Source organism: Geotrypetes seraphini, chromosome 1, assembly GCF_902459505.1.
Source record: "Geotrypetes seraphini chromosome 1, aGeoSer1.1, whole genome shotgun sequence".
NCBI classification, from domain to species: Eukaryota; Metazoa; Chordata; class Amphibia; order Gymnophiona; family Dermophiidae; genus Geotrypetes; species Geotrypetes seraphini.
Genome location: NC_047084.1, coordinates 417,847,147 through 417,872,933, shown reverse-complemented (window position 1 = coordinate 417,872,933; position 25,787 = coordinate 417,847,147). Strand labels below are relative to the sequence as shown.

General features: G+C 41.9%; 1 protein-coding gene and 1 long non-coding RNA gene across 13 annotated transcripts in view; one reads left to right on the top strand and one right to left on the bottom strand.

The window, feature by feature from the left end:
• PTPRD (protein tyrosine phosphatase receptor type D) overlaps positions 1-25,787 on the top strand; it is a 1,247,124-nt gene that overhangs the window by 877,277 nt on the left and 344,060 nt on the right. For all 12 annotated transcript variants that reach the window (XM_033918844.1, XM_033918800.1, XM_033918751.1 and 9 more), the window contains one exon: positions 20,885-20,982. In XM_033918844.1, coding sequence (XP_033774735.1) covers positions 20,885-20,982 — 98 coding nt within the window. The remainder of the gene's footprint in view (positions 1-20,884; positions 20,983-25,787) is intronic.
• On the bottom strand, positions 369-8,715 carry LOC117347654. The gene is made up of 3 exons (XR_004536814.1): positions 8,542-8,715; positions 7,550-7,662; positions 369-638 (listed from the first exon to the last, which is right to left on the bottom strand). It is a non-coding gene; the product is annotated as an uncharacterized LOC117347654 (long non-coding RNA).

The following is a 25,787-nucleotide window of genomic DNA, read 5'->3' as shown; positions in this document are numbered from 1 at the left end:
AATAATTGCCCTAATGGCTCAGAGCAAAGGTCCATCAAGCCTAGAATCCTTTTTACAAAAATGATCCACTCAGATCTCAAGAACCTGGCAGGATTCCAAGAAGTAACAATATTTTTTTGCTTTCCCCAAGTCTACCTTAAAGGTTTATGGGCACTTCATCTATGAACTTATCCAAATTTTTATTTATTTATTTATAAGATTTTCCTGTAATTTTTACAAAGAAAATAAAGAATGAAATCACCAAAGAAGTCTCTTTATGTTACATCAGAAAAAAACAATAAGTTCCATCCAGTCCACATAACGAGAGGATATACCTAAATCATATATAATTATCTATAATAATAATCCTCTAAGCGCGCATTCCCCAAAACATCCCTTTATAATAGCAGAACTTGAAACAATCATCAATCTTATAGGGTCTAGTCCTAAAACTAAGCAAGCACGTAGTTCTAAATGGACATGAAAATCATGAAAGTAAAACATTCAAAATGTCCCCCAAAATTAGCAATCACTTATCTTTATATTGTCCTCATTCTTGCAAACATTTTAACCCCAATAGAGGTCCTTTGTTTCACCGATTGCTGTTAGAAGGGAACTTGAATTTATAATGTGCGGCTCTGCAGTGGCTTCCAAAATGGCTGCAGGAAACAAACAATGGCAAAATTAAAAAAATTATGACATCAATATTTCATAAAGATTATTTAAAAGAAAGACTTCCATTCATTGGCTAAATCAGTGTGAACAAAAGTGAATTTTTACTTTATACAGTACATCCTCAAGGTTTGAACTACATGTACACTTATTTTTGGGAACTGGACAGTATAAGATTGATTGATTCAGCTTCTGCTATTGTAAAGGGTGTTTTGGAGAATGCTATTAGCATTGTGACCTATTTTTGAATATTTCAGTTCAGTGGAGTTTTTTCTTTTTTTAATCAAAGATGATTAGGAGCTTGCTTTAAAGTTTGGCTGTTTGGCTTGATTGGCTTTAGCTCTTCTTGTATTGAGGTCTTTTTTCCCACATTTTCATTTGCTAGTAGATAATTTGTTGATTAGGTAGGATTTTTTATTTTTATTTTTCTGGTTGTTTCCTATTTATCCCTTATTTATTAGTTGATTATTCATAGCTCATTAAACTTACCTTTGCCACAGAGTAATGCAGCTAAGTTTCTTTACAAGAAAGAAAGGGATTACTTGCTAACTTCTTTGCATGGAAGTAAGCTTGGGATCTACTTGGATATTGGGGTCTTGAGATGGATGGAAAGTTCCTCTGTGAGCAGTTCCCTGTACCTTGCAAGAACTGAGGGATGTCATTCTTGGAGGGCAATTTGTAGATCTGTATTGCCAATTGAGAAGGTAAATGGCCAGGATGATAAAGTCCCATGACACAGTAGGAGGTTTGATAGGGGGATCAGAACACACTAGTCTGAGGTTATAAGGGGCACCTCTCTTGGAAAAATTTAGTCTTCCTCCTACTGAAAGGTCATCGGGGCGGACACATTTTTTGCAGCTATTCTCTCCTGGAGCCAGTCAAAAGCTTATCCCCAGCTTTGACTGGGGAGTCTGCTGAGGTTTCTGGGTCTGTTGCTGCCAAGGACAGGAGCATTGGGTTTGGACCTGCTGCTGAGGAAAAGAGGAGATAAACCTATGCCTTTGAGAGTAGTAGGAACCTCTTCTATATCTTCCAGAAAATCTCCATGGTGTGGAGGATACAGAAGGAGGAGGCCAAGACAGGGCCATTGTTTGTATAACCATGTTTCTTGATGATATCCGCAACCTCTTCCACTATGTCTCCAAAAAAGATTGTCTCCACTGCAAGGGATGTCCGCCAACCTCTCCTGAACTGCAGGTTCGAGGTCAGAAACAGAGAGATGGGAGACAGAGAGATGGGATGTTGATCTATGTTTTTTTTTCCTTCTCTTATATATGTTGGTAAGGCATTCCAAATTTGAGGGGCACAGACTGAAAAAATGATTATTTTAAATGATGGAACTGTTAATAGGTTTTGGTCAGAGGATCTAAGAGGGTGATGTGATGGATATAGTATTTATAGTTTATCGATGAATTAAGGCATTTTTTATGAAAGTATTTTAAAGGACATGAGGATTATTTTGTAGGAGATCCTATATTTAACCAGTAACCAATGTGCCTTTACTAGGAGGGGTGTTACGTGATCACATTTTTTTGCCTTGGCAATAGGTTTGATAGCCGTATTCTGAATTATCTGAAGACATTGAGATTATTTTTGGGTAATGCCCATAAATAAGGACCTGCAGTATTCTAATTTGGATATGATCAATTAATGGATTAAAATGTTTAATGATTTAGGCTCTAGAAATTTGGATATTGATCGGATCATGCGTAGGTGATAGAGCAGGCATTTACCACAGTGCTTATGTGGTCATGAAATGATAATTTATGGTCAAAGGTTACAACAAGAATTTTTATGGTCGATACAATTTGCAGATGTATGTTGTCAAAAATGAATGGAGTGCCCAAGGATATTTCTGCTTTCCATGGAAAAAGCATTATCCTATTTTTTGAGATGTTTAGAGCTAACCTATTTTCATTTAACCATTGCCTTACTTGTTCAAGCTTTTGGTTAATTATGAATACCTCACTGATGTCTTCCATATTTAATGAGTATAATAACTGAATATCATCAGCATTTGCATATGCTGAGAAACCTATTGATTGACAGTAGGGGGGGGATAAAAAGATGTTGAAAAGAAGAGGAGACAAAATTGAGCTCTCTAGAATTCTATGTTTGTTTGTGTAACGGACAGATGAAGAATTACTGAGGATCAATTTAGATAAACGTTCTGAACAGGAGGACTGGAACCAGTCAAGAATTTGTCCTGAAATACCAATGGACATTAGTCTTTTTAGAAGTAAGTCATGGTCAATGGTGTTGAAGGCTGAGGATAAGTCTAGGGAGAAAAGAATTACCGATTTATGGTGGTCCAAATGGTAAATTATATTTGTTGTTAATCCCAGTAGTGAGTATTCAGTAGAATGATGTTTCCTCAATCTAGTTTGATTCGGATGAAGAACGTTAGTTGATTCCACAAATTTAGACACTTGATTAAATACAATATTTAATGTTAGTTTTGCTAAGAATGGAATGTTTGTGATGGCACTGTAGTTTTATTTATCTTGCGCACTGATATTATGTTCTTTAATAATTGGGTGGACAGTGGAACTTTTCCATTGCTTGCTTAGGGTCCCTGATTTCAGATTATTTGTAATTAATGTATGAATGAGAGGTCCGAAGCAAGAAAAGAAATGCTTAAGAATGTGAGGCAGGGTAAGTTCTGAGCGTGAGCCCTTTGCATTGACACATTAAAAAAGATGTCCTATTTCAGTCAAGGTTGGTAGATTAAAACAAGAACATTTTGCTGTGGGTAAAAAATTAACCAATTTATCACTTGGTGTGTGCTTGATTTGTTTGTGGATGTTATTTATTTTTTCTTGAAAGTAGTTGGTGAGTTCTTGAGCTGTTGGAGGAGTATTTGATGATGTTTCTCGAGCTTGTGAAACAGGGGATAAGGATTTTAGGATAAAATAAGGGATAGATGGGTTTCTCGCTCTAGAGATCTGGGCAGAAAAATATTTTTTTATTTGATTGGTTAATTTTGAATTTATAGAAAGATGCTTTCTCATTAAAATTTCTTAGATTTGTGAGTGTCTTGTTATGTCTCCATTTTCTTTCCTGAGAACCATGGATTTTTGAGTTTACGGGATGAGATCTTTTTGGATATCAAGGGTATTGGTTTGTCAAAGAAGGAACTAATTGCAGAGTCCCACTTTGCGAGCTGTTCATCTAGGGTTCTGGTGTTAAAGTCCAAGGATTTTGAATTGAGGAAAGAGGAAATAGTGGATTGATCTAGGCTATCATAATTTCTATATGTAATGGTTTTAGGCTGCAGACACAATCTATACATAAATCATCGTAATCCACAGAGAATAACTTTTGAAACGTTATATATGGCAGAATATTATCCACGACCTGGAGACGGGGACGAAATGTGAGGTTATTAAATTTGCTGATGACACCAAACTCTGCAGCAGGGTTAGAAACACGGAAGACTGCGAAGACCTGCAAAGAGACCTAACGAGACTGGAAGAGTGGGCAAAAAAGTGGCAGATGAGTTTTAACATAGAGAAATACAAGGTCATGCATGTAGGGAAAAAGAACCCGATGTTCAGCTACAAAATGGAAGGATCACTGTTAGGGGTGAGCAACCTTGAAAGAGACCTGGGGTGATGGTGGACACAACATTGAAAGCATCAGCACAATGTGCGACAGCCTCAAAGAAAGCGAACAGAATATTGGGTATCATTAAAAAGGGTATCACGACCAGGACGAAGGAAGTCATCATGCCGCTATATTGTGCAATGGTGCGCCCACCTCTGGAGTACTGTGTCCAGTACTGGTCGCCGTACCTCAAGAAGGACATGGCAGTACTTGAGGGGGTCCAGAGGAGAGCAACTAAACTGGTAAATGGTATGGAAAACTTTTCATACGCTGACAGGTTGAAAATGCTGGGGCTGTTCTCCCTGGAAAAGCGAAGACTTAGAGGAGACATGATAGAAATCTTCAAAATCCTGAGGGGCATAGAGAAGGTGGACAGGGACAGATTCTTCAGACTGTGGGGAACCACAAGTACAAGGGGTCACTCGGAGAAATTGAGAGGGGACAGGTTTAGAACAAATATGAGGAAGTTCTTTTTTACCCAGAGGGTGGTGGACAAATGGAACGCGCTTCCGGAGGTTGTGATAGGCCAGAGTACACTACAGGGTTTCAAGGAAGGTTTAGATAGGTTCCTAAAGGATGAGGGGATTGAGAGTTACAGATAGATGTAGAGGTAGGTTACAGAAATGGTCAGGAACCACTTCACAGGTCACAGACCTGATGGGCCGCCACGGGAGCGGACCGCTGGGCGCGATGGACCTCTGGTCTGACCCAGTGGTGGCAACTTCTTATGTTCTTAAATACCTTGGTGGTAATTGGTTTACGCAAAGGTAAACTAACAACAGCAATTTATAAGGAATCATATATTCCACTTTTAGCAAATATATAGCTTTACTATTGGAGAGATCAATCTGCCTGCTTTTAAATATCAGCAGCAGTGGAGATCAACTGCTTTTACACCTAAGCAGCAACGAGACCAGCCACAACCACCGAGAGCACACAGACCCGATCCTACCAAGAGTGTGAACTCTTCCCCCCATGCAATCCGCTAAGAAGATCAACTGTCGGCTCCGGGCGGCTTTCCCGCAGAGGAGAGAATCCTGCATTCACCGTGGGCCTCATCTGGGGCAGCCTCCTTGGAGCGGCTGGGGCACGGGCAGTGTGTCTGGGAGGGAATGCATGGATGGGAGAACATCGCAGGGGAGGAGACATAGGCATCCTGGGACTGTCTGCCAAGTCTCTTCCCTGAAGAAGCCCTTTCTGGAAACGTCAATCGCTCCTCCTAAACTTACTTGCTCCACTTCATCACTGACGCTGAAACCGTGGATTGAAGACAAAGTTTTATTTTATTTTTCTTTCCAGCTTATGATTTATCTTTAATCTTATCTATTGTTTTGCCTTTTGTCTTTGTTTTGTTCTATTTCTATCATTTAAATTTCTCCAGAATTCTACTGTTCAACGGCTCCCCCTTCTGCTTCTATTCCTTTCTCTCCTCTCTTCTACCTTCCAAAGTATTTAGATCAATGCTGTCTTGTTAAAATGTTTATTTTATTTTTATTTTTCCTCTAACTCTACTTTTCACTTCTCTATTACCCTCCAGGTACTTTAGTTAGATTGTGAGCCTTCGGGACAGTAAGGGAATTTTTCAAGTACCTTTCTTATTTCTAATCTTAATGTATATTTTCTGTAAACCGCTTAGAACCTAACGGATGTAGCGGTATATAAGAAATAAATTACATTACAATTACATTACTTAGCATTCTGACACATGTTCATACTTTTCCACTTTAAAAAAATACCATGATGATTAAATTTTGAGCGCACATGTCACAGGTACACCCAGTAGTACAAGATTGCAATAATCAAGACTAGACAAAACCACAGTTTGCAAAATAGTTCTATAAGTTCTCCCTAAGAGGTATGATATAAGATTATTTAATAATCTTAACTTGAAAAATACCTTCCTTACCATAGCCTAAACATGCTCCTTAAAAGATAATCGGGAATCTAAAATGACACCTACCGGTAGATATCTAATTTCTGATTAAATCTATATAGAAGTTCCAAGAATTTTAACTGAATCTGGAAGATCCCTCACCAGACTCCTTGGAAAACACATCACAGTAGTCTTTTGCACACTCATTTTAACTTGTTAAAATCCATCCATTCTTTTACCCCAGTTATTACCATTTCTAAGCATTCTATAGACCGTGCAAGCTCTCCATCAACTGGGAAAAAAGAACTATATGTCATCTGCCTAGAGTCTATAATAGACCCCAAGTCCAGAGGTTGAACAAAACTTCTGAAAAAGCAGACCCCTGGGGGACACCATTCTTCATCACCCTCTGACTTGATAGCTTCCCCGCGACTATTACTTCCTGTTGGTTTCACAGGAATGATGAAAACCACTTAATAACTCCCCCCTCCCCAAATTCACAATCACCGAGTCTACTAAGTAAGATTTTGTGATTTAACGTGTTGAAGGCAGCCAAAACATCAAGGAATACTACTAGATAGTCTCTCCCACCATCAAGACCACTCCACAGTTCATCCAGCATTGAAACCAACAACATTTTAGTACTATGATATTTGTGAAATGCGTACTGATGGAAATCAAGAATATCATTTTCCTGTATATATTCATCAAGATGTAAATTTCTTCTGAATTTTTGATAACACCGGCAGTGAGGCTATAGGCTGAAAATTGCCAATCTCCCCCACCCCTAACTTATTATCCTTATTGGCTGGACAGTAGCAATTTTTAACACCTCTGGTATCACCCCCCTCTTCCCAAATAAAATTCATCATTGATATAATAACTGGAGATATTTTTCTGTCAAGGATTTTAAGTAGACTTAGAAGACATAAATCTCCTGTTTACAAGCATGTAATATTTTACTCACAGCTGACTCTTCAACCTACTCAAATGAATTCCAGTTTCTTTTTATATCCAGTTTTATTCTCTCTTCACCAGCTACTTTTGGGATTGTATTTATAATTAAATCTACTTTTGATGCGAAATATATATTAAATACGGAATACGGAAATACTGGATGCTCTATAGCTACATTGCTACTCAGTGATTTAACTAGTTGGAATAATTCACGTGCCTTATTCAATACCAACTCCTAATCCCCTACCTACCAGCTCAGATTCTTTGATCACTACAACGGAACCTTCTTGTCATCCCCACTGCCAGACTGATTACACATGCATCTACTTGCTCAATCACTGGCTCCATCTAATATAAGAATTGCCATACTGGAACAGACCGAAGGTCCATCAGACCCAGTATCCTGTTTCCAACAGTGGCCAACCCATCTTCCTTTCCATCTTAGATTATAATCATACTTACATAAATTTAAAGCAACTTCAAATCTCCTCTTCAAAGATGCTTTCAATCTCTGAACTTTCTTGCATGTCATCAGCCAATCTCACTCCTCCAAAGGAATAGAAATGTTGTCTGCCCTGCACGGAGAACATGAAATACTCTTACCTGTGTATTCTTCTATCCCTGTCCTATCATATAATACATACCCCCTATTTTATTAAGGTGCGCTAAGCATTTTTAGCGCGCTAAATCTATGCGTGCGCTAAACGCTAACGTGTCCATAGACTAACATGCACGTGTTAGCATTTAGTGCATGGTTAGCGTGTGCTAAAACGCTTAGCGTACCTTTGTAAAAGGAGCCCATAGTAAATGACAGCAGATAATATTGTAGTTATTTAAAAAAATATATTATTAATTAAAGATTTATAATTTATATACCACAAAAAAATAACAGGAAATAGGAAAAAGTAATAAAGTAAAAAAATAAATCTATACAATACAATCAATCAATAATATTCATCCAGAATTAACAGGAAATTAAGGATCCAAGTAAAGGAAATTATAACAAGGAAAAATTAAACAAAAAGCAAGTCATCCAGACACATTTTATGCAGCCAATCTACTACAGCATTAAAACATTAACATCCTCTTTTGCCACTAAGAAAAAAAAATTTGTACATTTTACCTTCAAAGGAAATTGAACATATATAAGGGACATTAACAAAAAGGAAGTACCCAGAGTCAAAACCCTGGGTTTCAGCCTTAGAAACTCTTGGTGCGCTTTTGGGATGCCCTAGATGAATCAAGAAACATTTTTATTTTTGACCCCAAAACATCTCATTCATATACGGGGCAGGATTCATTTGTCGAGGGCCCCTAGGCACACAAGTACACTGGGCCCTCCCACCCTACCCCACCCCACCATGCGCCCAGGCGGAAACAGGAAGCTGCGTCAGAGGGAAGCTTTGGGCAAGCAGCACCGCTTGCACAATTACAGTTCCCGTTGCCTTTCTTACCCGCGTTGCTTGCTTGTCTTACTTTCCGACGATGGGGGGGGCCCGTTGCTGATCGGGATGGGGCCCGCATTGCCAATCGATGCTGGAGGGGCCCATCGCCGTTTGGAAAAATCAATGTTGATGTCTTCCTTCATCTGGCCCCCCTGACCATTCCGGGCCCTAGGCACATGTCTACTTGGCCTATTGGTTAATCCTGCCCTGTTTATATAGCAGAAATTCAAAAGAAAAAAAACAGTATTTTGATCAGGCTCCGATGCAAAAGTATTGATCAGGTTGTTCTTTGAGTGATAAGCTCCAATGAAGATTCCAAAAATTCAGTTAGATTTAAAGCTGCACCCTCTCTTCACTATTGAGAAACTGATTGATTTGCCTCAATTGATTTGTAGACATAAAGGGCCAGATTCTGTACAGGATACCCAGTCTCAGCAACCACTTGGGTGTTCTGGCAGGAGGGTGTGGGCATCCCTCCTGCCTATTTTGGTTGGAGGGTGTTCTGGCAGGAGGGAGTGGGCATCCCTCCTGCCCATCACAGTTGGGGTGGGGGTTTTCTGTCAGGATGAACTGGGCATTCCTCCTGACAGGGGTTGCTTGGGGGGTTCCGGCAGGAGGAATTGGGTACTCCTCCTGCCAGGGGATGCTTCGGCCCCCCCCGAAGCATCCCCTCGCAGGAGGGACTGGGCATCCCTCCTGCTACCCGACTTTGTTGGGGGAGGCAAGTTCCCTGCCGTGGCCGCAAGCTGAACACGGCAGTGAGATTTCTTTGCTGCTATCAACATAGCGGCCATGTCTATTTGAAATGTAGACCAGCTTTTTGTTGACCTACATTTCAGATGCCTATTGCGGCCTTAGGGAGACGTGTAGGACTACCTAAGCTTGCCCAAGACCAATTCTGGATGAAACCACGCCCATGCCTAGCCTTGGGCCAGTTTAAGCAGCACTACACATCTCCCTCAACTGCGACAGATACGTATAGTGTAGGCGACCTGCCTCGGAGTATTTTTTTTTTAAACGGGCATCCCAATTGGCTGGTTAGACAGCGGTAGGATGCCTACCGCTGCCCACAGTCAGGATGCTGTTTATAGAATATGCCCCAAAGTGCCTTAACTATAAGAGGCAAAGTATATTTTCAATACTTCAACTTACCCCCTTTTTCACAAAGGTGCGCTAATTGATTTAGCACGCACTAACTGATTTAGCGCACGCTAATCGATTTAGCGCACGCTAAACGCTATGAATGCATTAGTGTTTAGTGCATGCTAAATCAGTTTGTGCACGCTAAATCGGTTAGCACATCTTAGTAAAAGGACCTATAAGTATTTCTTAAACCATATCAATTGGTGCTGTCAAGGGAAACCTCGGAAAATTCAGAAATCTCAGATTATTTCTCCTAGCATGATTCTCTGGATATTCCAATCTTTTATACATTTATCCATTGTCTTTCACTAAAGATAGACCAAGGGTTTGGGTCTCCCGAGTACTAACACCAAGTTCCAGCCTTGTCAGCTTGCTGACCAATGCCTGAGCAATCATTGCTTGAGAAACTGCTTTTAAATCCACAGAGAAACTAGTTGAAAACTTCTTAAAAGAAGAGTTAAGGCCTTGAATTGCATCCCATAAATACTCCATAGTTACATTGACAGGTATCCCCTCAACTTGCTTCCCTCCCCTCCCCCACCGTAGAGGCCATTATCTGAGCCTGCTTAGTTATTACATCACTCACCACTTTAAATGAACAGTGTTATAGAACCGTGGGAGGAATTGGGACAAAAACTCCCATGGCAGGCTCACAAGGTGAAGAAACCGCTGCAGGAGTTCCCTCCAGCATTATCCAATACTGGGCTCTGTGTATGCTGACTGTTTGCAGCAAAAATGCTTCTAGGTTGAGGTGGTGCCATCCAGTGGCGTACCTAGGGTATGTGGCACCCGGGGCCCATCATTTTTTGACACCCCCCCCCCCATCTATATGAAAAATATGATTTTTAGTACCAATCTACATATCGCACCACAAGAGTGTACCTAGGAAAAGGCTGCATCTTAAACATTGCAGTGAGCACTAGAACACCAACACATACATTGTAAAACTAAACAAGCCAGATCCCGCACAGTCAATTGGTCCTGTAGTCAATGCCAACTGAAATCTATGTCTTTTTCAGAACACACAGAACAGAGATACACCCTCGCCCAAAATGGAATAATCACAAACTAAAAATAGAAATATGTAGACAAAAGTTAAACTGATCCGCCAAGAAACCAGACCCTGGATACAATGCAACACCACAAAAAACAGTAACACATGTCCTCTAATACAGTGCAAAATATAAAGACAGTAGATGTAAATTTGAAAAACCTGATACATAACAATCACCACTTTATAAATTAACAAATAAAAATAAAACAAATAATGAGAAATAAAAAAATACCATTTTATTGGACTAATCCCCGTAAGCTCGGTCCCCATCCCCGCAAACCACCTGATTCCATCCACACAAGCCTTGAATTGTTTATATTAAAGTATAAAAAGAAACAATATTCTGTACAATTGTCAATTTATAAATCAGCGTCTTCTCCCCACTCTCTTCCCCATTTCCCTTCAGCATCCTCAGCCCATTCTCTCTCCACTTTCCTTCAGCGCACGCACATAAAAACAAGCAAGTAATTTTATATCATTTTCATTCTATTCATTCATAGAAATTAAAGTCTAGATAATGCCAGTCACATAACAAAACATGATTTTACAAAAATAATTCCCTGCAGTCAAGCCTACAAGGATTACTAGATGTCTTTCAGCAGTTCCCCTCCCTCCCTCCCCCTTACCTTTGTGGCCAAGTCAAAATGATCTACCAACAATAAAATTTTAAAAACACAAAGCACGCTGTACGCAGAGAAAATGTTAATTATCATTTATATTCCGCGGGTTTTCAAAGAGGTCAAGGCAGATGACTTTATGCAATGTCACCTCAGTAACAACTATACAAAAATAGACAAATATTCCCCCTCCCTTTTTACTAAACTGCGATAGCGGTTTTTAGCGTAGGGAGCTGCGCTGAATGCCCCACGCTGCTCTCGACGCTCATAGGCTCCCTGCGCTAAAAAACTCTATTGCGGTTTAGTAAAAGGGGGCCATAGTGCAAAATATAGACAGCAGATATAAATTTTCAAAACGGACACATTTTGATCACTAAGTTGAAAATAAAATCATTTTTCCTACTTTTTTGTCTGGTGATTTCATGAGTCTCTGGTCCTTCTTCTGGTCCTTCTTCTTTCTCTCTCCCCCTGGCTCCCCTCTTTATTTCTGCCTTTCTTTCTCTCTCCTCCTGGCCCCCCTCTTTATTTCTACCTTTCTTTCTCTCCCCTTGGTCCCCCTCTTTCTTTCTGCCTTTCTTTCTCTCTCCCCCTGGCCCTCCTCTTTCTTTCTGCCTTTCTTTCTCTCCCCCTTGACCCCCTCTTTATTTCTGCCTTTCTTTCTCTCCCCTTGGTCCCCCTCTTTCTTTCTGCCTTTCTTTCTCTCTCCCCCTGGCCCCCCCTCTTTATTTTTTCCTTTCTTTCTCTCTCCCCCTAGCCCGCACAAAGCCAGCAGCCGATTTCTTCCTGCTCCTTCCCCGATGTCCTGATGTCCTGAACTTCATCGGGCAGCAGCAGCATTCACAATTCACTGCTGTTGCCCGCTTCAGGCCTTCCTCTCTGTCGGGTCCTGTCTTCATGAAAACTGGAAGTAGGCAGGACCAGGCAGAGAACAAGGCCTGAAGCCGGCAACAGCAGCGAATTGTAAACGCTGCTGCTGCCCGAAGAAGGTAATGGAGCACCGAGGCAGTCCGCTTCTCCCCCCTCCCAGCCGAACCCCCGCTGACCCTCCTATCTCCCCCCCCCTCCGTGAACCTTTCCGACCTTCCCAGCGAGAGCAGCAAACCTCCTTCGCGGCTTTCTCCTCCCTCTGCCGCGTTACTGATGACGTCATCAGTGATGCGGCAGAGGGAGGATAAAGCCGACGCTACTGGAGGGAGGTTTGCTGCTTTCGCTGGGAGGGTCGGAAAGGTTCACTTGGGGGAGGAGAGATAGGATGGTCAGCGGGATTTCGGCTGGGAGGGGGGAGAAGCGGTCTGCCTTGGTGCTCCAAGGCCTGGCGCCATTACCTTTTTCGATAATGGCGCCGATGCTGCTTTCGCTGGGAGGGTAGGAGCGCGATAGGGACCGGGCCAGCTGTGCACCCCCCCTAAGGCGGCACCCGGGATGGACCTCCCCCTCGCCCCCCTTGGTTCGCTACTGCCCTGGGGAAACAGCCTGCAACAAGATCGCGCGATGCCAGAGATCTTTGCCTGCTTCGGCTGTTTCCTCCGCCGCGGTCCCGCCCCTCCTCTGACATCAGAGGAGGGGCAGGACCGTGGCGGAGGAAACAGTCGAAGCAGGCAAAGATCTCTGGCATCGCGATCTTGCTGCAGGCTGTTTCCAGACGCGACACCCGGCGCAGGAGGGGGGAACTGGACCGGACCGGGAGCACCCCCTCAGGGCTTGGTACCCGGGGCGGACCGCCCCTCCCGCCCCCCCCTTGGTACGCCACTGGTGCCATCTTTATGACGGGGCTAAGAGAAGTTCTGTCTATGCTGCTTCCTGCCAAAAGCTCCGTAGGAGGGGCCAAAGCACAAGCCATGTCTGGAACTGACTTAGTCTGGAATTGGTCATGGGCTGTTTGTCGACTCACTAAGGTTACTCTGGGTCTAAGGGAATTCCTTGACCTTTCCCTCCTTTTCTCCATATCAAACTAGAGAATCGCTTGTCGATAACACAAAAACACCATGACTTCACGGGAGCTCTTCCAGGTCCATGATAACAGATCACCATCTTGGACCCTATATATTGTAGTTCTTATATATTCTTTTATTCCTTTCTCTCTCCTTCAGTTATATATACAGTATACCCTAAACTGTAATAGCACCTTGTACATTACAGTATATCAAAGTTTAAATAATGAAAACTTTAATACATATTAATTGGCATTAATTAGGATTCATGCTCAGATCTGCCTATGCACGGTTCTATAACGCTGTTCATCTAAATTATCTTATATTCAACTCAAAAGGGTGCATGGCCATATGAGAGGCATGGGAAGGTCCAGGGGGGTTTCCAAAATTTATTCATAGTGTTACAGAATAGGGGTTATCTATATACCCTACTGCCATCAGTTGGGTTCCAGGATTTATACAAGGTTTCAGCAGGTGTAAGTCCTCACACCTGAAGTTGGGTGCCTAAAGTGCCCTTTACTGAATAGTGCATAGCATGAATTCCTCCTGGCACCTAACTTTGAGCATCATTTATAGAATTCCCCTCACAACTTACAGGATACAGTAAGTTACATGCACCCTTGATGCATTTGGTTCATAGCATCTTTGGCTGGAGTAACTGGGGAATGTCTAAATGTAAAGTATGTCGATACCAGGTTATGTTAGCATTCTATAACAGAATTTAGATGCGTAGATACTGTTATAAACTAGGCTCTCACCACACAGCATCAGGGTGCCTAAGTGAAAGCATCCAATTATAAAATTGCCCCAGGTCTTTTAAATATATTTGGCTGCTTGGACTTATTGTCATCTTGCACTTGTGGCATGTCCATGTTATCCAGCTGTTAAATAATTCTGCTATCACAGTTTGCCAGATGGGCTGGATAGTGGAGTTGTTCATATTTTCCACCTGGACTTCTGGCACTTCATATTAACCCACTTTGCCATTCATTATAGTAACTTCAACATTCATTGATTTAGCGCTTGCTAAATGCTAATGTTAGTCTATCTGCTTCTGTTGATTCTTTGTCTGAGGGGGTTATTGTGATCTCATCTAAGAGAGTTGGGTTTCCAGCGAGGTTAGTCCTGGCATTTGTGATTTTGTTTTTAAAGTGTTCAGCTAGAAGGGTGGCTGAGGGGGGAGGGGTGTTATTATTGGCCAGGTAAGGTTTGGTGTCTGTGAGTTCTTTCAGTATTTAGAATAGTTTTTTAGTGTCTTGGGTTTCTCTGCCTATTAGGTTGGTGTAGTGTGTTTTTCTTTTAGTTGTAGCTTATATTATAGGATGAGTTTTCTCCATGTGGTTTTCGTGGGTTCTTGGTTAGGTTTTCTCCATTTTTTTCCAGTCTTCTGCATTGTCTTTTGAGTAGGAGTAGTTCGTTGTCGAACCATTTGTCAGATCATCTGCTGATTCTGGTTTTCGTTTGTATTGGGGCTAGCTCATTTAAGGTGGGTTTACTCAAGCTGCTCCATTGTGATATGAAGTCTATGGGGTCAGATTCTTGGATTAATTTGTCTGTTTTTGACCAGAATTTGGAGGGGTCAATATGTTTATGTGAGTTGTAGGTTAGTTTTTGGGATTTTGGATTTGGTTTTGGCCCAGTTGATTGATGTGTAGTGGTCTGACCAGAGTGATCGAGACCATTTTCCATTTGATGTCTGAATATCTGGGAGAAAGGGCTGTTGCGTCAAGAAGGCTGTAGTCGATTTGGTGACCTTTTTCATGAGTGGTTTGTGGGTCTAGGATCTTGTATGTTAAGGCTTCGAGAAAGGATAGTAGGTTTTCTACTAGTTTGGAGGCGTGGTCTTCGAGATGGAGGTTTAGATCTCCTAGGATTAGGTTGTAGGATGTTGTTAATGAATTTCGGTATATGAAATCTTCAAACTCAAGCTTTGCTGTGTTCCAATTTCCTGGTGTTATGTAGCATAGCATGCAAGTTATGGATCAAGCGTGGAGCATGAAAGTTGGCATGCTAGAAGGTCCATGTAAGTAGTGGACATTTTGTCTAGTATGTTTAGGTTAAGTGATTTTCTGACTAAGATGGCTAGACCACCTCCTCTTTTGTTTTCTCTGTTTAGCATTTGTCTTTGCAGCTGTTTTAGTGCCAGGACAGACTTTGCAGGTACTTTGTGCTTATGATGCACACACCAGGCCAGATTTCCAAAGAGAAAACCTTGCTGGGCTGTTTATTTGGTCCCCTGCCTTACAAAAGAGGATGCTATGCTATTGGATTGAAAACTTTGAAAAAAATCAATTGAAATAAATGAAAATACTGATGCCTGTCTTATTCCTTTCAGTTTCAAAATAAGGGCTCGATGTACTAACATGAAGTAATGCACATGGAGGATGATTTTTATAACAGGTCACTTAGAGGTGGAGAAGGTGCCTATTTTATAAAGTGTTAAAAAAATCTGCCAGTAATCATGTCTAGATTAAAGCCAGTGGCATAAATGTTAGCACATGCCATATAATCCTGCTTGCACAACACCCAGACTCCACCTCATGGGGTAATTTTATAAAAGCTCTTATACTTATGTAAAACAGGGTTTAAAATTGCAAAAACCGGGGCTTTTATCAAATTACCTCAGGCAGGGCTGGCTTAAACTATTACATAAACACATAAGCATCACCATAATTATGTGCCCAGTATCCTGTTTCCAATAGTGGCCAATCCATTGGACCAGTGATACATTGGCTTAGGGCGCCGATTATAGAGGGTGCCAAAATTCCCATCCTCCATTGGCACAGGCCCAGTTTACCTTTGTTTTATATTCAGCTGATCAGGTGGTACAGGCAGGGAGATCCAGACCAAGATTCGGAGGCTGTTTTGACTGACCATTGTGTGCATTTCCCTACTCTGCTGCCACCTCATCCTGCTGCAGTTCAGCATCTCTCCCTCCCTCTCTTCCTCTGTTGATCTAACGTCTCTTCCCCCCTCCCAGTCTGGTGACTCTCTCCACTCTCCCCTCCTACCTATGCTCAAGCATCTCCCCCTCCTGTCTCTTTCTCCCCCTCCCCAGTCTAAGTTTGCTGTGGGGTGGCAGTTGCAGCTGTGACAGGTACTTCCCTTTGCTATGTCTTGCCCATAGAAAATTGCCATCAGAGGAGGCAGGGCTGCAGTGGGAAGACCCAGGGCTGGCCAGAGGCAACTTATCTTCATCACTGTTGATAACCCACAGCATGTATGTAGGACCAGAAGGGGAGAAGGAAGATGAAAGAAAAGGATGGACGGGGGGGAGTGAGAAGAGAGGGAGAGTTAAGATGCTGGATCCTTGAAGAGGGGGAGGATGAGAGGGAGGAGAAACATCAGACTCTTGGGGAGCAGTGAGCCAAGGTGAGAGCATGCCAATGTGGGTTGGAGGGTGCGCACTGATACAGGAGGAGAGGAGGCATTGAAGCAAGTTAACTCAAGATCACAATCACTTGAGCCAGCACTGACCTCAGGTACAAAGGTAAATTATACAATTATGTCATTTATGCACGTACAGTCTATTTAATCATTTATTGGCATTTGATATGCCACCTTTCAGTCAACAATCAAATCAACAAAGGTACAAATCAGCAAAGGAAAGGAACTACCATGTTATTGGGTGTAAGACAGAAAAGGGAGAAAATTGGATTCAGGCATCTATATCTGCAGTAAGGTTGGTGTAATCCAGGGATACTCAAATCTGGCCCTCGAGGTCTACAACCCAGCTTAGTTTTCAGGATGTCCACAATGAATATGTAAGATCTGTTTGCATTCATTGCTTCCATGTATGCAAATAGATTGCATGCATATTCATTGTGGAAATTCTGAAAACCAAGCTGGTTTGTGGACCCTGAGGACCTCTGGTGTAAGCAATCATATTGTTATATACATGCCATTGCCCTTGTATTCTATAAGTGACATAACCAGTGCCTATGATGGGTCTCCCTGCTGCAGAGTTACCCTGCTTTTTATAATAACATTTATACCATCTCCTAAGCAGGCTTAAATATCGGCGATTTCAATTTAACTGTGATTTCTGATCCTTTACCCCTAATATTTTATGACGACAGACAGATGTCATTATGTCTTCATAAAATAAAAATAAGTGTCTTTTTGATTTCCAAACCTAAGTGATCTGTTACAAAATTACCCTCACAGCTAGTACATGGTCTCTGTTGGCAATAATTGGACTTCTGCTAAATAACATACATTAAATCAGACTAACTAACATGCATTATCAAGGTGCGCTACGGGGGTTAGCGCGTCAGACATTTCATCACGCGCTAACCCCTGCGGCACACCAAAAAACTAATGCCTCGTCAATGGAGGCGTTAGCGACTAGCGCGGCAGGCAGTTGAACGTGCGGTATTCCGCGCGTTAACCGCCTACCACAGCTTGATAAAAGGAGCCCTAAGTGACATTAATGCAAGGGTGTCCAACCTCAGCCCTCGCCAGTTTCGGGTTTTCAGGATGTCCCAAATGGTTATGCATGAGATCTGTTTGCATACAATAGAAGCAGTGCATGCAAGTAGATTTCATGCAAATCCATTGAGGAAATCCTGAAACCCGTCTGGGTGTGGCTCTTGAGAACTGACGTTGGACAACCCTGTATTAACGTGTTAGATTTACTAGCCTGCAATAATGTGCTAATCCTAATCTTGACCTTTCTCACAAGAACTATTTAACAGTTGTGCTGTGCCAAGCATTTAATTTCAGCAGGTAATGAAGAAGTCACTTTATTTATTCGATAAGATCTAATTTTATATGAAAATGTTTTTACCTTTGGCTGGTTATTGCATTTTGACTGCATATGTCATAGTGCAGTTGATCTGAACTGCATAAACAGAGTGTTACTCTTATATATTGATTTGTTTGGGAATTGTTGAACAAGCTGTCTGGTCTTTATTTTTAACAACTATTCATTGTTTGAGTGAAGCAAATTGGAAAACTTGATATTGTACACATCTTTTACACAAGAAAACAAATATGCTTTATATTGTTGCATTCCAGATATACATGTTAATATATATTTTTTAATGATCTGCCTTTTAACTGAAAGTGCAATTATTCCCCTGAAAAGCAGTTTATATGTTGTTGGTTTTTTTTTTTTCTATTGGTAATGTTCCCCTGTCAAAGCATCATTGCCAAATCAGATCAAATAAATTACATAGAGTTCCTGCGCTCAGTGACAACTTTAAGGGATAAGATAGTTTTGTTTGTTTATTTGTTTTTTTACGAGTGCTGTTAGATTTCTGTACATTTTTTGTCTCTGAGCACAACTTCCTGATTACATGGCCAGATGTGCTAGTGTGTCTGTGTATATGCGTGCACATCTGTGGTATGTGTGTGATATTTCTGTATGTTTGTGTGATTTTGATGGTCTTTTCCAATATTGTTACTAATGTTTGTTTCCCGTCTCCAATTGGCTTACTTTTTACAGCTTTGAACAGTAATTCAGTCCCCTACGCCTCCCTGATGGGCTCTGTGTCCTCCCTCTCTAGCCAAACTACCACTCAGTCTTTATATGATAATAACTCACTCCCACGATTCGCTCGAAAAGGTCTAAACATCTTTGTCTCTGTTATTCTCTCTGTTCAAGCACTGTAATAGATGTACATCAGTCCACCTCCATTTTATTGAACAAGTCTAGTGTTTCTCTTGTGACTTTTCGCTCCCATACTTTCCACTGGGGTGCTTGATCTGGATCAGATCAGTTGTCAGAATAATGCCAAACACATACCCACTCGCTCTTCAGATAAATCTACTACCATAACTTTAATTCTCCTGAGTGAAAATTAGTGCAAAGGAATTTCAAATACAACGATAGGCATAAGATTTTCAGTATTGCCCATTTATTTTGATTCTTCCTTTCCTACTATCCATTTTATACTTTTTCAAATAATTAAGAACTCTTTTTTTTCTTTTATTGGGAAATATTGCCTTATTGTGGCAATGTAAGGATTAGGTTCCTCAGTGTCATTCTAATGTAAACCAAAACACAGTGTCTTGACCACACAGTCATGACAGTTTGTTCACACTATCAATGCAGATGGGATTTGTTGTACCACAACACCCTCCTCGCTCTATGACCAAAGTTAACTTCCGCAGAGTCTTCCAGTTTGAGCGCCCTCACTGAATCATTGTTTTCCTCCAGAATTTGACCTCCTCACCTCCAGGGCACGCTAGTTCACATTCTCTAGCCAGCTGTAACTACTTGTTCCAAGGGGTATTTCAGGCTCATCGATCTATTTTAAGGTGTGCCAAGCATAATGTTGGAGAAATAACAGCCTATGGTTTTTCTAAGGTGAGGGTGGGAGCAGTGTCGGTATATCAAAACTGATTTAAAGAACATGAAACCTAAAATCTACAGCTGGGAGACTGTGCTGGTTAGCCCCCCACCCATGTCTTCTCCTTTTTAACTTTTCCATCAGTAGACAAAGATGTTTACACCTGAAGTAGATTGTAGGTACTCTTGGGGGTTGACCAAGGGAATCTGGGGGCGAGGTCATTTGAAAGACATTAGCTTTGCTAAGGTCCATATAGTTGGTTACACTGTATTCTTATCTTTACCCACAACCCCTGCCTCTACAATCTGCTACTAGTGAAAACATTTTTGGAACACCACTCATTCGTTGTTCAACCATGTCTTTTGTGTTTTTTCTTTTTGTCTGTGGTCAGTGTTGCATGTTACATAAGTTGTCTGTGGTTGCATGTGAATATCACTCACCTAAATCCCTCATGAAATATTAAGGAAATCAACAAATATTCCTGTTCTTATAAGTTAAAAAAAAAGTACAATCTTGTTAGGTTTTTTTCCATCTGTGAAACATAGATCTCTAACTACCATTTAGATTTTTAATTAACCCCCCCCCTTTACAAAACTGCAGAAGCGTTTTTTAGCACAAGCTGGCGTGTTGAATGCTGTGCGCTGCTCCCAACACTCATAGAGTCTCTATGAGCATCAGGAGCAGTGCAGAGCATTCGGCATGCTGGCCTGCGCTAAAAAAAAACCACTTACGCAGTTTTGTAAAAGTGTGGGGGGTAAATTTGTCTGTATTTTTCTTTTTTTCATTACTTTTACTATCATTTCTTTTGCAAGTTCAGATGTCACTAGCTTCCCTGGACCTTCATTCTTAGCTTTCTTTGATTTTACATTAGTCACTTTTATGTTTTCTCCTAAGATAGTACTCTTTTCCTTTTAGGCCTGTTTCAGTTGCCGTGTCCTTCGTTCACCTCCTGCCATCTAATTCTAAGCAGATTTCCATTTCATATGGTGCAGGAGAAGGAGTTTGAAATGACATAGTCATTACTCAAAGCAGAAGTCAGCATCAGGTCTAATGGTCTCATTTTTCCCTGCCTAATTCCATTGATTCGTGGTATAATAATGCTCTTCTTTTACATTAGGATTGTTAGCTTGGGGATATGCATGTCCTGCTTTGAGTAACCAAACTGCCTGCTTCCTCCACATACAGCATCTGTAATAATTGCATAATTCTAGCCATACTGACCACATGTATTGTGTATTGTAAATCTGGATCAGTAGTGCATTGGCTGCCAGTTCTTTTCAAAGCTGCTTTCTCTTCTCTCTTCTCTAACAGGTATGGCTAGCCATCCTCCAATACCCATCTTGGAGCTTGCAGATCACATTGAACGACTAAAAGCTAATGACAATTTGAAGTTCTCCCAGGAGTATGAGGTAATATTTTAAAGCAAAATTCAAGATTTCTCATTAAATCACCAGCAGGTTCTGATAACGCCAGAGGGGAGTCCTTGGTGGCATTGGTCACTACCATTTTTATTACATTACATTACATTAGGGATTTCTATTCCGCCTGTGTCTTGCGGTTCTAGGCGGATTACAATATAGAAAATATCTGGGACATTCCAGTAGAGTTACATTTCAGGATAAGAGAAAGTTACAGGAACAGTAATGAGTTATGATACTACAGTTTCACAGAAGATAATACTTATTACAGAAGATAATACATATAACAGAAGATAATGCATTTTACAGAGGTAATACATGTCAACTCGGTCGGTTAAATCGGGTGTAGTGTAGAAGAAATTACGGTACATTCTAGATCACAGATAAAAAGATGATATAGGTGGGTATTTCCGAAGTCGTTGGTTGGGAGCTCATTGGGTGGTGGTTAGAGTGATGGGAGATATTTTTTGAACAGTAATGTTTTTATTTCTTTGCGGAACTCTTTTATGTCTGTTGTTTTGGTCAGTAATTTTGAGATGTCAGAGTCTATTTTAGCTGCCTGTGTCCCCAGGAGGTTGTCGTAAAGTTTCTTACGACGAGTACCGTTGAGTGGAGGGTAGGTGAAAAGGTTCTGTGTTCTTCTTCTTTATCAGTTGTACTTTGCTTTTTTCACTGAAATAATCAGTTTGGTTGTAGGAAAATATCGCAAATAGTCTCATACATAGGTATTTTCTTCAGCGTAAATAAAGCTTGGCATTCATTTTTTACTAGTGTGTTATGCTTTGAATAGCTGCCTTTCTGAGATGGGAAACATAGGGGATAATGCTTCTCTGCCCTCCCATTTACTTTAGTGCCACCTCAAATTCCAAAGCAGGAGTACAAGCCAGGATTTTATCAAGATTTGGTGAAGAACTATGGAGTCATGTTAGTCTACCTTAAAGATAGCAAATAGAAAGAAAAGAAAATAGTCATACCTTGTTATTATGCATTTTTTGTCAAGCTTTTGAAGGCAACACCATCTTCTTCGTGTCTGTTTTGAGCAAAGATGGCAAAATCAAAATATACTGTATATAAGAATTGCCGCTGCTGGGTCAGACCAGTAGTCCATCTTGCCCAGCAGTCCGCTCACGTGGTGGCCCTTAGGTCAAAGACCAGTGCTCAAAATGAGTCCAGCCTCACCTGCATACGTTCCCCTATAACAGACTCTGGAAGAGCATTTCAGTTGTCTGTCACTCTCTGGGTGAAGAAGAACTTCCTTAAGTTTGTACGGAATCTATCCCCTTTCAGCTTTAGGAAGTGCCCTCTTGTTCTCCCTACCTTGGAGAGGGTGAACAATCTGTCTTTATCTACTAAGTCTATTCCCTTCAGTATCTTGAATGTTTCGATCATGACCCTTCTGTCTCCTTTTTTCAAAGGAGAAGAGGCCCAGTTTCTCCAGTCTCTCACTGTACGGCAACTCCTCCAGCCCTTTCACCATTTTAGTCGCTTTTCTCTGGGCCCTTTTGAGTAGTACCATGTCCTTTTTCATGTACGGCAACCAGTGCTGGACGCAATACTCCAAGTGAGGGTGCACCATGGCCCAGTACAGCAGTATGATAACCTTCTCTAATCTGTCTGTGATCCCCTTCTTTATCATTCCTAGTATTCTGTTCGCCTTTTTCGCCGCCATCGTGCATTACATGGACAGCTTCATTGACTTGTCGATCAGAACTCCCAAGTCTCTTTCCTGGGAGGTCTCTCCAAGTACCGCCACGAACATCCTGTATTTGTGCATGAGATTTTTGTTACTGATATGCATCACTTTACACTTATCCACGTTGAACCTCATTTGCCATATCGATGCCTATTTCTCGAGCTTGATTATGTCACTTTGCAGATCTTCACAATCCTCCTGTGTTTTCACTACTCTGAATAACTTCATATCGTCTGCAAATTTAATCACCTCACTCGTCGTACCAATGTCCAGATCATTTATAAAGATGTTGAAGAGCACTGGTCCAAGCACCGAGCCCTGCGGCACCCCACTGGTGACGCTCTTCCAGTCCGAGTATTGGCCATTTACCCCCACTCTCTGTTTCCTATGCTCCAGCCAGTTTTTAATCCACGTGAGTATTTCACCCTCGATTCCATGGCTTGCAATTTTTCAAAGTAGTCATTCATGTGGAACCTTGTCATACGCCTTCTGAAAATCCAGATATACAATGTCGACTGGGTCGCCCTTGTTTATCTGCCTGTTTACTCCCTCAAAGAAGTGCAGCAAGTTCATCAAACACGATCTGCCTTTGCTGAAACCGTGCTGACTGGTCCTCATCAGCCCGTGTCAGTCAAGGTGGTCCTTTATCAGCGCCTCTACAATCTTTCCTTGTACGAGGTCAGAATTACCGGTCAGCGCCTCTACAATCTTTCCTTGTACGAGGTCAGAATTACCGGTCTGTAGCTTCCCGGATCTCACCTCAAACCTTTCTTGAACAATGGCGTAACATTTGCCACCTTCCAGTCTTCCAGAATCTTTCCTGATTTGATTGACAGATTGACTGTTAGTTGAAGCAGTCCAGCCATAGTCCCTTTCAGTTCCTTGATGACCCTCGGATGAATGCCATCCAGTCCTGGGGATTTGTCGCTCTTAAGCCTTTCAGTCTGCCTACATACCTCCTCTAGACTGACCGTCAACCCTGCCAGTTTCCCGTCTTCGTTTCCAGTATATAGCCTGATGGGTTCTGGTATGCTGTGTATATCCTCTTCAGTAAATACAGAAGCAAAAAATGTGTTCAGTTTGTCGGCGATTGCACTCCCTTTATTCCATGGTCATCCAATGATCCCACCACTTCTTTCGTGGGTCGTTTCCCCTTAATACATCGAAAGAACAGCTTGAAGTTTTTTCCTCCTTGGCTATTTTTTCCTCATAGTCTCTTTTGGCTACTTTTACCACCTTATGGCACCTGTGTTGATGTTGTTTGTGTTTATTCCAGTTTTTGTCCGTCTTTGACCTTTTCCATTCCTTAAACAAAGTTTTCTTGTCTCTGATCGCTTCCTTCACCTCTACAGTGAGCCACACCAGTTCTTTGTTCTTTTTCCTCTTGGATCCCTTGTTGATACGCGGTATATACTGTGTCCTTAAAAAGGGACCAAGCTTGTTCTAGCATTTTTATAGTGCTTATCCTCTTCTTAATCTTCTTCCCCACCATGAGTCTCATCCCTTCGTAATTCCCTTTTTGGAAGTTCAGTGCTGTAGCTGTCATTCTGGACCGATGATTCGCCCCTGCGTCTAGGTTGAAGCGGATCATATTGTGATCGCTGTTTTCCAGCCTCCCTTCTACATCTACATCTTGTGCCGGTCCTCGCAGTCCTTTTAAAATTAAGTCCAGAATTGCATTTCCTCTTGTATATTCCTTGACAAGATGTTCCAGGAAGCAATCGCCTACAGCATCCAGGAACTTGGTCTCCCTAGCGCAGCCGGATGTGCCTAGGTTCCAGTCTATCCCTAGATAGTTGAAGTTACCCATGATAACTGTGTTGCCTCCATTGCAGCTGCATTTAATCTCGTACGTCATTTCTCCATCAATTTCTTCGCACTGCCCTGGGGGTCTGTAGTAGATGCCGATCTTCGTTTCCAGTCCATTTGTTCCTGGAATTTTGATGCATAGAGACTCTAATTTATCTGTGAATTGTGGTGTGTTCTCTCCAGTAGATTCAATTCCCTCTTTGACATATATGGCTATGCCCCCATCTTTTTGAGCCACTCTGTCTCTGCGGTATAGTTTGTATCCCGGTAGCAGAATGTCCCAGATGTTTTCCTTAGTCCACCATGTTTCCGTGATGCCGATGATGTCAAAGTTATCTTTTTGTGCCATAGTTTCTAATTCACCCATCTTATTCCTAAGGCTCCTTGCGTTCGTGTACATACACTTGAGTTTGCGGCCTGTTCCTTCCTTGCATTTTCTTCCCCCTTGTGTCCCTTTCGATCTGTCTTGCCTGTGATCTGGTGAGTCTTTCCCTCTATCTTCCTGCACGGTATCCTCCGGGTATACCGGTTCCCGAACCATCGTCTCTCTCTCTCAGTCGACTGTTGGCTTTCCCCTTCTTCCTAGTTTAAAAACCTCTCAACTTCTCTCTTGATGTTGCTTGCAAGTAGCCTCGTTCCGTCTCTGCTGAGGTGGAGTCCGTCCTTCCTGAACAGCTTGCTCTTCCCCCAGAATGTCGTCCAGATGCGCATGAAGTGGAAACCTTCTTCCTCACACCAGCGCTGCATCCACGTGTTGACTTCTTGCAGGTCCATCTGCCTTTTCTCATAGGCCCTGGGTACCAGAAGGATCTCCGAGAATGCTATCCTCTGCGTTCTGATCTTCAGCTTCCTTCCTAGCATCCGGAACTGGTCCTTCATTACTTCCCTGTTGTAGTTCCTGTTCATCCCCACATGGATTACCACCGCCGTATCTTCTTCTTCCACACTGTCGATGATCCTTTTTTCAATGTGGCTCACTATGTCTTGTACCTTGGCTCCTGGTAGGCAGGTCACCAGCCAATCTAGTCTTCCTCTCGCTATGTGGCTGTCGACTTGTCTGATGATGGAGTCCCCCACGATGATTGCTGTCCTCTATATCTTCTCCTGTTTCTCCAGCCGCAGATCCGTGTCCTTGGTGTATGTCCATCTCTCCAGCCGTAGGTCCGTTTCCTTTGTTTTCGCTGCTGTCACCCATTTCTTTGTGGTAGTTGTCCATCATGTGGTCCACACTCTGTAGGTGTATCTCGGCAGTTCCACTGTTGCTGGTGATTTTCCATGGCCTCCCTGTATGCCT